General features: G+C 38.8%; 1 protein-coding gene across 1 annotated transcript in view; it reads left to right on the top strand.

Annotated features, from left to right (window-relative positions):
- MTR (5-methyltetrahydrofolate-homocysteine methyltransferase) overlaps positions 1-13,202 on the top strand; it is a 251,989-nt gene that overhangs the window by 195,078 nt on the left and 43,709 nt on the right. The window contains exons 15-17 of the mRNA XM_007956235.1: positions 3,255-3,434; positions 8,339-8,455; positions 9,606-9,746. Of these exons, the coding sequence (XP_007954426.1) occupies positions 3,255-3,434; positions 8,339-8,455; positions 9,606-9,746 (438 nt within the window). The remainder of the gene's footprint in view (positions 1-3,254; positions 3,435-8,338; positions 8,456-9,605; positions 9,747-13,202) is intronic.

Genomic DNA, 13,202 nt, shown 5'->3' with positions numbered 1-13,202 from the left:
TTACAATTTGGAGGCTTTAAGTCCAAGTTCAAAGTGCCAGACTCTAGGGGCTGGGTGAAAGCCCCTCAACCTTGGGGTCCAGCTCTGCCTCCTGCTCCCGGCCCACTGGAACTAGAGGCATTTCTTCATGCAGACAGCTGTTGGCTGCTGAGGCTGAGAAGCCCCAAGGTTGACAAGTAAAAAGGCACAGTCCCGATATTACCAATCCACATGGCAGGCCATTAACTTAAGTCCACTGTAAAGTCTCAAGGTCAGCAGAGCATAGCCAGCTGCTCAGCAATGACACGGCTATATGCAGGGTCCAAGTGTGCCAATGGCTAGAGACCATTCTCAAAGCTTCTCTTTATATACGAGAAGCAGACCTCATCCCAAAGCAGCTACTCAGCTGCTTGTAGTAGATCCCACCATGGAGGTGATTGCCAGTCTCATCATGGGGAATACTACCACCAGCTGCCCAGCCACTCAACCAGGCCCATCCAAGTTTACACACAAACATAACTACCACATTATCAAACAAAAGTTAAGTGTCAATGTGACAGGTCTATTCTACATGTGATGAGAGAATAATTTTGACACGAGCTTTGCCCTTATGAAGATTATATTTTACGATTCTGCCCTATGTTGACAGTCTTCTGTTTGTCCCATTTAAAGTATTGCCTTCTGACATGCAGCTGTACTCCAAATCCCACTTCTCTGGCCATGGTGAACTCACTTCAGTCTTCCAAGCTCTTTCAAATACCATTTGCATTTGAGTGGGAAAAATCACCAGAACCTTAGGTTCTTGATCTGACAACCAAACTAAGTTACCTAGAATACAAATAGCACTGGTAGCTGGGTTCCAATGCCTCTGTCTTTGTGAATTTAGCCAGAACATGAACCTAAAGTCTAGAACTCTATTTGCTCTCCTGGGTAAGGATATATGAAAGTGCAAGACTAATGGCAGCTCTGAATGACCTGCCTTTGATCATTTTCTTCTTCTTAACTTTATCACTGTAAGGAGAGGAAGTAAAAGTTTTTAAGAAATTAGATTAAGGGAGAAAGCTCACCACCTTCTGGTAAGCCTGGAGTAAAGGTACCACAAAGCCCCTTCATGTCTTCATTTCTCTAGTCACCTTGGCCTGCTAAGTTTTGGAGCATTTCCTAAATAGTAGGTGACATGTAATGCTACCAGCTATAGTAAGCAGGGAGACCTTATTTATGGAAATAAATAATCCGTTTAGTGATTCAAGAGACCAAAGAGGATAGTTAAAAGGTAGGTGAGTGATGAATAGTTCTAAGAGTGCGTTCTCTTTTTGATTCCTCCACCAATCCTTTTACTCTGGAAGGTGATGGTCTTGAGCTATGTTAGTGTCCCTGTCCTCCTCTGTTAGGCTACCTAGAGAGCTCTCTGGAGCTCAGGATATATGAACCAGAAACTGGCTGGCCTTCAACAAACTGAGTATTTATATCCAAGTCAGAGTATCCTCCCTCAAAGTGGTCAGCTTGAAAACCTGCAACACATACTTCAGTGGTCTTGGCCATTTTCCAGGAATATTTTTCATATTCAATTAGAATTGCCCATCAGAATTATACATGAGTTATTTTTTGGTATTTAGTGATAGCAAGTATTCACATTTTCAGAGTATATTTGTTTTTTCACAAAACCAGAAATCATTGAGAATGTAATTTGATGTATCAGTTGTATAGTGAGGTTGTAAATTTGGTCAGAAGACAGTTTCTAAGACAAAGGTTCAGAAATGCCTTGAGTAAAGGCTGTATTCATTTATTCGTTCAGTCAGTAAACAAATAATATTGAGCCTATACTCTGTCACAGGCATTCTAGTTGAGGAACACAAATTGAGAAATTAATAGATAAAGCAAATGATAAATAATATCAAGAAATGAGAGATGCTGTGAAGATTAATAAAGCAAGGAAGGGGAGGTAGAGAATGGAGACAACTGGAAGAGCGGTGGTGGGGCTGTTCTAGAGAGGGTACAAGGAAGTCTTCTCTGAAAAAGTGACATTTGGGCATAGAGCTGTGTGAAATGCAGGACAAAGCCATGTCACGTGTTCTAGGCATTGGAAGCTGTGAGTGTAAAGACTCTGAGGTAAGAACAAACTTGGTGGGTTTCAGAAATGATAAAGGGCCCAGTGTGGGAGAAGTGGAATAGCTGAGAGGATAAATGACAGGAAATTAAATTAGAGATGTAGGCCCTTATTCTGAGGACGATGGGAAGGAACTGGGATTTTGAGCCCTTTTGGAGTAAGTGCTTTGTGGTTCAGTAGTAAAATTCTTGCCTTCCAAGTAGGGGACATGGGTTCAAGTTTTGGCCAGTGCACGTCATATGCAAACAACTACTCTCTGTCAGTAGAGGCTTACGTTTTGTTATGATGTTGAACAGGTTTCAGCAGAGTTTCCAGACTGAGACAGAGTAGGAAGAAAGGCCTGGCAATCTACTTCTGAAAATCCACCAGTGAATACCCTATGAATCACAGTGGTCCAATCCATAATCATTCTTGAGGATGGAGTAGGACTCTGAAGCATTTTGTTCCATTTTGTGTGGATTTATCATAAGTCAGAGGCTGACTTGGTGGCAGTAACAACAGCAATTGTTGATGGACTTTTGAGTAGTTTGTAGTTTGTAGATATTATGAACAGCGCTGCTGTGGACATTCTCATTTATGTAACTTAGGCACGTATATATGAATTTGTCACAGCATACACCCAGAAGTGGAATTGTTGAATCTCACGTTTAAAGTATAATTTGTACTTTAACAGTAACTCAGATTTCCTTTGTTAAGCAGTCAGTGTTAGGGGGGTGAGGTTTAGAAATAAATACATTCTCTTGTATCTACATAGAATATCATTGAGGAATACTAAGAAAACATTGGCAGTTTCTTGGGGTGATAGGTAGGGAAGCTGCAGGCAAGTCAGGAAGAGGAGTAGCACTTTATTACTCTACTGTTTTTAGTGTTTGAATTTTCATCACAGGCCTGTATTTTTAGAAACCTGTTTATTACTAAATCACATATATGTGTGTGTAAGATTTGATTTTTACAAAAGCATTGTAGCTGTTGTGCTGATGAAAACACAAAGGCATGTTTAAGCTAATTCTTTTGAGATATCTTGATAAATGTTTAGAGGCTGCTTCGCATTTGTGTTTCTGTGAAATCCAAATATTCATACTTGAGTGCTTTTAGTTGAAATGTGCTTCTGTTTTTATAGATAACAGTTCATTTTTGTATTTCAAGCATTTTTTGTTCATTTCCCTAGGCAACAGAAATAGACACCAAAATCAAAGTGTGTACCCGAGCCTACCATCTACTTGTAAACAAACTGGACTTTAATCCATATGACATCATCTTTGACCCCAATATCCTCACCATTGGTACTGGGATGGAAGAACACAACTTGTATGCTATTAATTTTATCCATGCAACAAAAGTCATTAAAGTAAGTTTGGGTATTGTCTCTATCCTATCCAACACATTACCTTAGTTTATTTCATGGTTCCAGTGACTAGTTGAAGTTAATGTACATATTCATGGGTGGGGAATGTTGATATTCTTGTTTTTAGGTAGTAAATTGTTTTTCTGAAATCTAGAGCCCTTTATATTTGTTTATTTTTTTATATAGTGTTATTTTAAATTGTGAAATATAACACACATTCTGGGGTATACAGTAAACATAGTCTAGTAAATAATTGATTATGAAGCATAATAGCTTTCACCTGTTGTTAGGTGCCTTCAAATTATTTCCTACCCATACCAACCCTATGTACGGCAGAACGAAACACTGCCCGGTCTTGTGCCAGCCCCATAATCCTTGTTATACCTGTGCCCATTGTTGCAGCCACTGTGTCCATCTCCTTGAGGGCCTTCCCCTTTTTCATTGACCCTCCACTTTACCAAGCATGATATCCTTTTCCAGGGAACAGTCCCTTCTTACAATATCACCAAAGTAGGTGAGATGAAATCTGGCCATTCTTGTGTCCAAAGAGCATTCTGGCTGCACTTCTTCCAGGACAGATTTATTAGTTCTTTTAGCACTCCATGGTTTTTAAAGCATTCTTCACCAGCACTACAACTCAAAAGCATCAACTCTTCTGTCTTCCTTATTCATTGTCTAGCTCTCACATGAATACGTTGTTGTTGTTGTTATGTGCCGTCGAGTCGGCCCCGACTCATAGCGACCCCTCCTTGGGTTTCTGAGGCAGTATCACTATGGAAGTAGATTGCCCCATCTTCCTTCCGCACATGAATATGAGGCTACTGAAAATACCATGGCCTGGGTTAGGTGCACCTTACTTTTCAAGGAGACATCTTTGCTTTTCAGTACATAAGAGGTCTTTTGCAGCAGATTTGCCCAATGCAATACATTGTCTGATATTTTGACTGCTGCTTCCATTGGTGTTGATTGTAGAAATAAGTAATATGAAATCTTTGACAACTTGAGTCTTGACAACTTGAGTCATTTCTCCATTTACTGTGATGGTGCTTATTGGTCCAGTTGAGAGGATTTTTGTTTTCTTTATATTGAGGTATAATCCATACTGCAGACTATAATCTTCATCAGTAAGTGCTTCAAGTCATCCTCACTGTCAGCAAGCAGAGTTGTGTCGTCAGCATTGTCTCAGGTTGTTAATGAGCCTTCCTCCGATCCTGATGCCATATTCTTTTTTCATATAGTCCAGCTTCTTGGATTATTTGCTCAGCATACAGATTGAATAAGTATGATGAAAGGATACAGCCCTGACACACTCCCTTCTTGATTTTTAAACCATGCAGTGTCCCCTTGTTCTGTTCGAATGACAGCTTCCTGGTCTATGTACAGATTCCTCATGAGCACAATTAGGTGTTCTGAAATTCCCATTCTTCTCAATGTTATCCATAATTTGTTATGATCCACACAGTTGAATGCTGTGGCATAATTAATAAAACACAAGTAAACACCTTTCTGGTATTCTTTGCTTTCAGCCAAGATCCTCTGACGTCAGCAATGATATCTCTCATTCCATGTCCTCTTCTGAATCCTGGTTGCATTTCTGGAAGTCCTCTGTCAATATATTGCTGCAACCATTCTTGAATTATCTTCAGTGAGATTTTACTTGCTTGTGATATTAATGATATTACTCCTTAATTTCCACATTTTGTGAGATCACCTTTCTTTGGAATGGGTACAAATACGGATCTCTTCCAGTCAGTTGGCCAGGTAACTGTTCTCCAAGTCTCGTCATAGCTGAGTGAGCGCCTTCAGTGCGGCATCCATTTGTTGAAACATCTCAATGGATATTCCGTCAATTCCTGGAGGCTTGTTTTTCACCACTTTTTCAGTGCAGCTTTGACTTCTTCCTTCAGTACTGTTGGTTCTTGATCATTATGCCACCTCTTGACATGGATGAACATCGACTAGTTCTTTTTGGTTCAGTGACTCTGTTCCTTCCATCTTCTCTTGATGTTTCCTGCATCATTCAATATATTGCCTATAGAATCTTTCAGTATTGCAACCTGAGGCTTGAATTTTTTCTTAAGTTCTTTCAGCTTGGGAAATACTGAATGTATCCTTCTCTTTTGGCTTTCCAACTCCATCTCTATGTCTTTGCACATTTCATTATAATAATTGACTTTATCATCTCGAGCTGCTCTTTGAAATCTTCTTTTCAGCTCTTTTATCTTGTCATTTCTTCCATTTGCTTTAGCCAGTCTTTGTTCAAGGGCAAGTTTCAAAGTCTCTTATGACATCCCTTATGATCTTTTCTTCCTTTCCTATCTTTTTAATGACCTTTTGCTTTCATCATGGGTGATGTTCTTGATGTCATCCCACAATTCATCTGGTTTTTAGTCATTGGTGTTCAATGCATCAAATCTGTTCTTCAGATGGGGTCTAAATTCAGGAGAGATACATTCAAGGTCATATTTTGGCTCTCATTGAATTGTTTTAATTGTCTTCAACCTCAGCTTGAACTTGCATATGAGCAGTTGATGGTCTGTTCTGCCATCAGCTCCTGGTCTTGTTTTAGCTGAAGATACTGAGCTTCTCTACAGATGTAGTCAGTCTGAATCCTGTATACTACATCTGGCTAAGTCCATGTGTAAGCCGCCATTTGTGTTGTTGAAAAAGGTATTTGCAATGAGTAAGTCGTTGGTCTTGCAAAATTCTGTCATTTAATCTTTAGCATTATTTCTTTGTCCAAGGCTAAATTTTCCAAGTACTGGTGCTTCTTCTTTGTTTCCACCTTTTGCATTCCAATTGCCAGTGATGATCAGCACATCTTGAATGCATGTTTGGTCAATTTGAGACTGCAGAAGTTGGTAAAAATCTTCAATTTCCTCATCTTTGGCTTTGGTGGTTGGTGCATAAATTTGATTAATAGCAGTATTAACTGGACTTCCTTGTAAGGTATAGATATTATCCTATCACTGACAGCATTGTACAGGATAGATTGAAACATGCTTTGTGAGGATGAATGCCACAACATTCCTCTTCAATTTCTCATTCCCAGTGTAGTAGATCATACAGTTATCTGATTCAAAATAGCCGAAACTGGTGCATTTTAGCTCACTGATCCCTGAGATACCTATCTTTATGCATTCCATTTCACTTTTGACAGTTTCTAATTTTACTAGATTCATCCTTTATGCATTCCATGTTCTGATTATTAATGGATGTTTGAAGCTGTTTCTTCCCATTTTGAGTCGTGCCACATCAGTAAATGGAGGTCCCAAAGCTCTACTTTATCCATATCATTAAGGTCGGCTCTTTCCCAGTAGTATTTTGAGTGCCTTCCAGCCTGAGGGGTTCATCTTCCAGCACTGTATCGGACAATGTTTCAGGGCTACACACTTCCTGGCCTTCCCCCTACTTGTTGTGGCCATCCACCAGCTCCGCTTCCTGCCTGGGGCTCTCCCCTTATCTGTTTGGCTGTGGAACTTTAGCTTTCACCTAAGGTCCCAAAATAGAATATGGCTAGCTCCACCATAATATTTCTCCCTTTCTGATTATACCCTCATGTGGAACTTTATGAAGTAGCCACTATCCTGAGTTTTATGATATCACTTTGTTGTTTTTCTTTATAATTTTATCATTCACATGTATATCTAAACAATAAAATTTGGTGTTGCCTATTTTTGAACGTAATATAAATAGAATCATAAGATTCTTATACGCCTTTTTTATTCCCCTGACTCAACCTCATTTTAAGGTTAATCTGTGTTGCTTGTAGCTATAGTTTATTCATTTTTATTAATGTATAACATTCTATCATGTAGTTATCCCATAATTAGTCATTCTGCTATTCAGGGACATTTGAGTTGTTTCCAATTTGGGGACATTATGAACAATGCTCCTATGAATGTTCTTATATATTTATTTAGGGTACTTTTATATGAGTTTTTCTGCAGCTTATACTCAGAAGTGGAATTGTTGGGTCCCACTATTAAATGACATCAAACTGTCTCCCCAAATGCGTAAGTCAATTTGCACTTTAGACAGCAGTAACTGAGTTCCTATTATTCCACATGCATGCTAATACTTGATATTATCATAAAGTATCTTAAGAGCTTCATTATCTACCTATCTTTATCTCTAACTCTATCGTCTCTGTCATTTATCCAGCAAATATTTTTTTCTTTATGGAGTGCTCATTATGCATTAAGTATTAAGGAGTTCTGTATTATGTATTACGTATTACGTATTATGTATTAAGGAGCTCTGGTGGTGCAGTGCCTAAGGCATTTGATTGCTAACCAAAAGGTTGGTAGGTCAAACCCATCAGCCACTCCACAGAAGAAAGAATGTACAGTCTACTTCCATAAAGATTTACTGCCTTGGAAACCGAGTGGGGGTTGCTATGAGTTGGAATTGACTAGATGGCAGTGGGTTTGGTTTTCATTATGCATTGGGCCTATCATGGTTGTTACAGAGATGTTCAGAGATAGTGTCACTCATTCATTGCCATTGAGTTGATTCCAACTCATAGCAACCACACAAGGCTGTAAGTCTTTACAGAAGTAGATTGCCCAGTTTTCCTTCCGCGGAGTGGGTGGTGGGTTTGAACTGCCAATGCACTGGTTAGCAGTCAAATGCCTTTGGCACTGTGCCGCCAGAGTTCCAGAGATATAGTAGGATTTTGTATTCGCCCTTAGGGAGATTTGAGTTTAGAAGGGAAAACTATGAAGCTATGCCTTGTGATGCCGTAATGTGTCAGATTTTGGTCTGGCAGCAAAACAAAACAAAAAACCTCTGAATTACTGTTAAATTATGCTCTGTACTGTATATTCTTACATATAACATTTAAGAGAAGTAACTACTGCTTTGGGTAAAATGGGAATCTTTTCACATTTTAAAACTTTTGTCAGGAAACATTACCTGGAGCCAAAATAAGTGGAGGTCTTTCCAACTTGTCATTCTCATTTCGCGGGATGGAAACCATTCGAGAAGCAATGCATGGAGTTTTCCTTTACCATGCAATCAAGGTATGGGAGAAAACTATTTGACTGTCCTATCAGCTTTGATTTAGGGCAGGGGTTGGCTGACTTCAGCCCACAGGCCAAATCTAACCTGCTGCCTAACCCCCTGCCATAGAGTCAATTCCAATTCATAGTGACCCTTGTTGGGTTTCCAAGGCTGTAAATCTTCGCAGAAGTAGATTGCCTCATCTTCCTCCCACGGAGTGGGTGTTGGATTTGAACTGCCAACCTTGGGGTTAACAACCAAATGTCTTACCTATATACCACCAGAGGTCTTTAGCCTGCTGCCAGTTTCTGTAAATAAAGTTTAATTGATGGTACAATGGTTAAAATGCTCATCTGCTAACCAGAAGGTCAGCAGTTCAAAGCCACCAGCCAATCTGCTGGAGAAAGATGCAGCATTCTACTTCTGTAAAGAGTATAGCCTTGGAATTCTATGAGACAGTTCAACTCAATGGCAACTAGTTTTTGTTGTTGTTCATTTACATATACAGGCAATCCCCAGGTTACAAACAGATCAGTTCCTAAGTGTGTCTTTAAGTCAGATTTGAAGATAAGTCAGAACAGGTGCATACAGTTCTTATTTAGCCTTACTTTTGTACAAGAAAAGGCTTGAAGCCTTTTCAGTGATCTAAAAGCTGCACAAGTAGCAAGTGAAAGTGATTGTCGTGAAGAATTTTTGAGGAGTAGGGATTGGCTTGAGGAGCTCTGGTGGCACAGTGGTTAAAGCATTGGGCTGCTAACCAAAAGATTGGCAGTTTAAAACCACCAGATAAAGATATGGCAGTCTACTTCCATAAAGATTTAAGCCTTGGAAACCCAATGGGGTAGTTCTAGTCTGCCTTAAAGGGTCACTGAGTTGGAATCACTGGCAGTAGATTTGTTTGTATAGGGGTTTGGTCAGTCGTTTCAAAGTGAGGGCACATTTATGTAATATTAAATAGCTAGTGCAAGTTGTCTCTAAGTTGGACGTTCATAACCCAGGGGGACTGTAGTCCATGGCTGCATTCATGCTACAATAGCAAAGTTGAGTAGTTGAAATAAAGATCGTATGACTTGAAATATTTTCTATCTGGCTTTTTACAGAAAATAATTGCTGACTACTGATTGAGAATCTGACTGTGAAAGTCCTTGTTTTTCTTTCTGTTACTTTCAGTTTGGTATGGACATGGGGATAGTGAATGCTGGAAACCTTCCTGTATATGATGATATCCATAAGGAACTTCTCCAGCTCTGTGAAGATCTCATCTGGAATAAAGATCCTGAGGCCACCGAGAAGCTGTTACATTATGCCCAGGTTGTAAGAAAAATGTTCACTGGTTGGCTTTTTCCTGTCTTTGAGTTTATCACTCATGGTTAATAGACCGTCTGTATAGAGAAGCCCATATCTAATCATATGTTTGATCATTGAGGTTTTCTACATAGAGTTCAAGAGAAGGTATTTAGTTAGGGCAAAGAGGGAGAAATAGGTCATGCCTAGGCTGGTATAGTGCTTTGAATTTATTTTTTCTTTAAATTCATTTTAAAATAAAAAAGTATAAAATGTTTCTCATATCAAAGTAACATACATTGTTTAAAGATATACTGGGAACATCTTCCTGTTTTATTAGATACTTTTCTTCTTCATTTAAAATGACTTTTGTATTTTCTTATGGAACTGCATTATTATTAGCTATTCTCCATTGTTATATATTTAGGTTTGTATACCTACTTATATTAAGATCTGGTCCATTTAAGGCAATGTTCTACATTTCAAGGCTTGAAAATACACTTTTGGTCTTTAAAAATTAGAATAGTTATAGTTAATGCAAGAATCAGTTCCTATTTCCCTCAAGGGGCACAGTGGTAGGAACATTAAACATGTATCATGGGTACTGCTCCTAGAATTCAGATTAAGGAAACATGAGAGCTTTACCTCAAAAAAAAAAAAAAACCCTTACATTTTAATTAGCTTAAGAGAGTGATGACAAAGGAAGGTACTTTTCTAACAAAGCATGTTGGAGAAGTAGATGCTTTTGTAAATAGCAACTTTATAAAAGTTTTTCATGTTGAAACCTGAATTTAACTCTGGCAGAAATGCTAACTTTTTCTCTTACCCTTAAACCAAACCAAAGGATGATACCACCTAAGGGTAATAAAATGTTCTGGAAGGATAAGACAATGTAGGATTAACTGCAAACTTGATTTATCAGCTTTATTAGTAGCTGAATGTAGATGTCTGAAACTGCTAATGGGAGCAAAGGTGACTTGAGTTCATACTCTGTCCCAGTGAGCACCTGACCTTTATCTGAGTTTCTTTAAAAACATTTCTAATTTTTCAGATTGAGCTAGGACAGAAATACACATCAAGTTCTGCTTCTCAGATCATTGCATGCAACATAATTCTTGGAAATTTCCTTTCCTGTTTCTGCTCATGTAGAAAAAGCTCTTATCCTTTTCTTATTCTTCAAGCATAAAGAACATACAAAGGCTGTCCTTAGACTTTGAATGTTAAACACCATTCAGTTTTTAGTAACGGGCTGTCTTCCATCTTATAAGAGCTCTTCATTAATGACTGACAGAGGTAGAGTTTAGTTGAAGGCCTAAAGGATGTCATAGCTCCTCTAATCATAACTTAGGCTAAAGAGCTGCTAGTTAACCCTTAAAATGATTTGCTGTTTCCTTTCCTCTCACCTGTCCAGATGTGGCAGTTCTCTCACTAGGACAGATAGTCTCCTTATTTATAAGAACACTAACATGTAAGCTTTTGTTGGCAATGTGTTTTGTGGCTTCTTGTTGTTGTTATGTGCTGTCAAGTTGCACCTGACTTACAGCGACCCCTTCTTGGGTTTCTGAGGCAGTATCACTACGGAAGTAGATTGCCCAGCCTTCCTTCTGAGGAGTGGCTGGTGGGTTTGAACCACTAGCCTTCTAGTTAGCAGTCTAGTGCCTTAGGCACTTTGCTGTTCCCTGTTTTGTGGCAGTCATTCTTTTTGTTCTGTGTTAATTTTTTTTGCATTTGTTTACAGGTTTTTTATATATATAGATATTAAATTGAGCTGAGCTCCCAAGAGGTATTGCCTCTGGAGGCACAGCCAAGTTGAGAGAAATCTTAGTAGCGATTCCAAGAGCTTAACAATCCATCATAAAGAAATTGCTTCTCCCTTAATGTAAGTAATCACAAGGAATTTTTTATAAGCCATTGACTCTTCTGTGAAGTAAGGCTAAATATCTGCATTCAAAATGACTTCCCTTACCATTCAGGGAATTAAAAAACAAAACAGTTTTACTTTAATAACCCCCAGGAGCCACCAGCTTGGTAACAATTCCTCAGGAGACAAAGGATTGCAAATGACGTGTGAAAAGAGGAATATTATGGGGCAGATGACAGTTGAGAAGTTTTATGTTTTTCCTTTATAAGAAAATAATTTTCTCTTCTTATTATTAAGTAACAAAGTCTGCAGCCAGGTTCCTTTCTGATATATTACTGAAAAGAGTAGAAGTCTTGTCTCTTATTGTCTTAGGATCTTTATTTCTATATTTGGAAATAATGGACTTAATTGCAAAATAATTCTCTTAATTTGGTATAGATTCTCCTGTGGTGAGTAAATTATTTTTGGTAATAAAATGTTCTAGGTGTCATGGGACCACGTAATAATTCACATTTAGCTTCTTTATTATGAAGAATCCTAATGGAAGTCATGCCTCCTTTAGACTAGAAAGATCTTTGCTCAGAATAGCATGGCTCTTGAATGACCCCAGTGGCTGGGATATTCTTGTCTGTCTGTCTGTCTATTTTGTTGTGAAAATGTACACACCAAAACATCTGCCAATACAAAAACTTCCTCATTTACAACTCACTGATACTGATTACATTGTCACTGGTATAACCATTCTCACTGTGGGAGGTGCTAAATAAATGGGCAAATGTGAATGCCCAGAGGTGACAGAGGTGATGGAGATTGTAAGAACTGAAACGTTCAAGATGATTGAAGCCTGTTGGAAATAGAAAAAGATGAAGCTATATGAGAAAGTCACACCAGGGCACTGGTAAGGCCTATACACTGATTAAGGTACTATACATTGAGAGTGGGAACTTCTAAAGGGCTTTTTCATAGGGGAATGATCTGATCCAATTTGCATTTTGGAAAGCCCACTCTGGCAACAGTGATTCTGGAGTTGTAGAGGCCAATTAGTTGATTGGACTATGAGAGTAGAAGTGGGAATGGAGAGAAGATAGATTGAGGAGGTATAATCACTAGGATTAGGTGATTACTTGAATTTGAGGAATGAATGAAGATTCAAGGATGATACCTAGGTTTCTGGTTTGGGCTGTTGGTGCCACCGATTGAATGGGGAAACAGGTAGGATAATGCAGTGTACCACATGTACCATGATCATTGCCATTTCTGTCCCTTTGCTGAACCTGTTGTTTCTCAAGAGCCACCTCCTCTGTAGCTTTTCATCACCACCCCAGTTTATGGTAACTGCTCTTTCCTCAAAATTCTGTAGTTTGTATCACCCACTTACTCAGCCCTTGGAACATGCTTTCTCTCAGAGATTACCTTCCTTTGTGCATTTCCCATAAAGTCTTCGAGAGCATAGACTGTGTCTTAAGTGTGCCAACCTTCAGAATGGTGTCTGATTTAGCTTTAATGCAGCCTCCCAACACATTTGTGGATAATGGTGATCCTAATTGAGAGCTTAAAAAGCTCATCAGGTTTGGGGTGTAGCTTTTTTACCACCTGGAAATATTTTGTCCTAAGTTCTTTTA

The sequence above is a fragment of the Orycteropus afer genome, unplaced genomic scaffold (assembly GCF_000298275.1).
Source record: "Orycteropus afer afer isolate SDZICR_OR568_19922 unplaced genomic scaffold, OryAfe1.0 scaffold00585, whole genome shotgun sequence".
In the NCBI taxonomy this organism is placed as follows: domain Eukaryota; kingdom Metazoa; phylum Chordata; class Mammalia; order Tubulidentata; family Orycteropodidae; genus Orycteropus; species Orycteropus afer.
The sequence above is the reverse complement of the archived record's forward strand: the minus strand, read 5'-3'. Positions and strand labels throughout refer to the sequence as shown.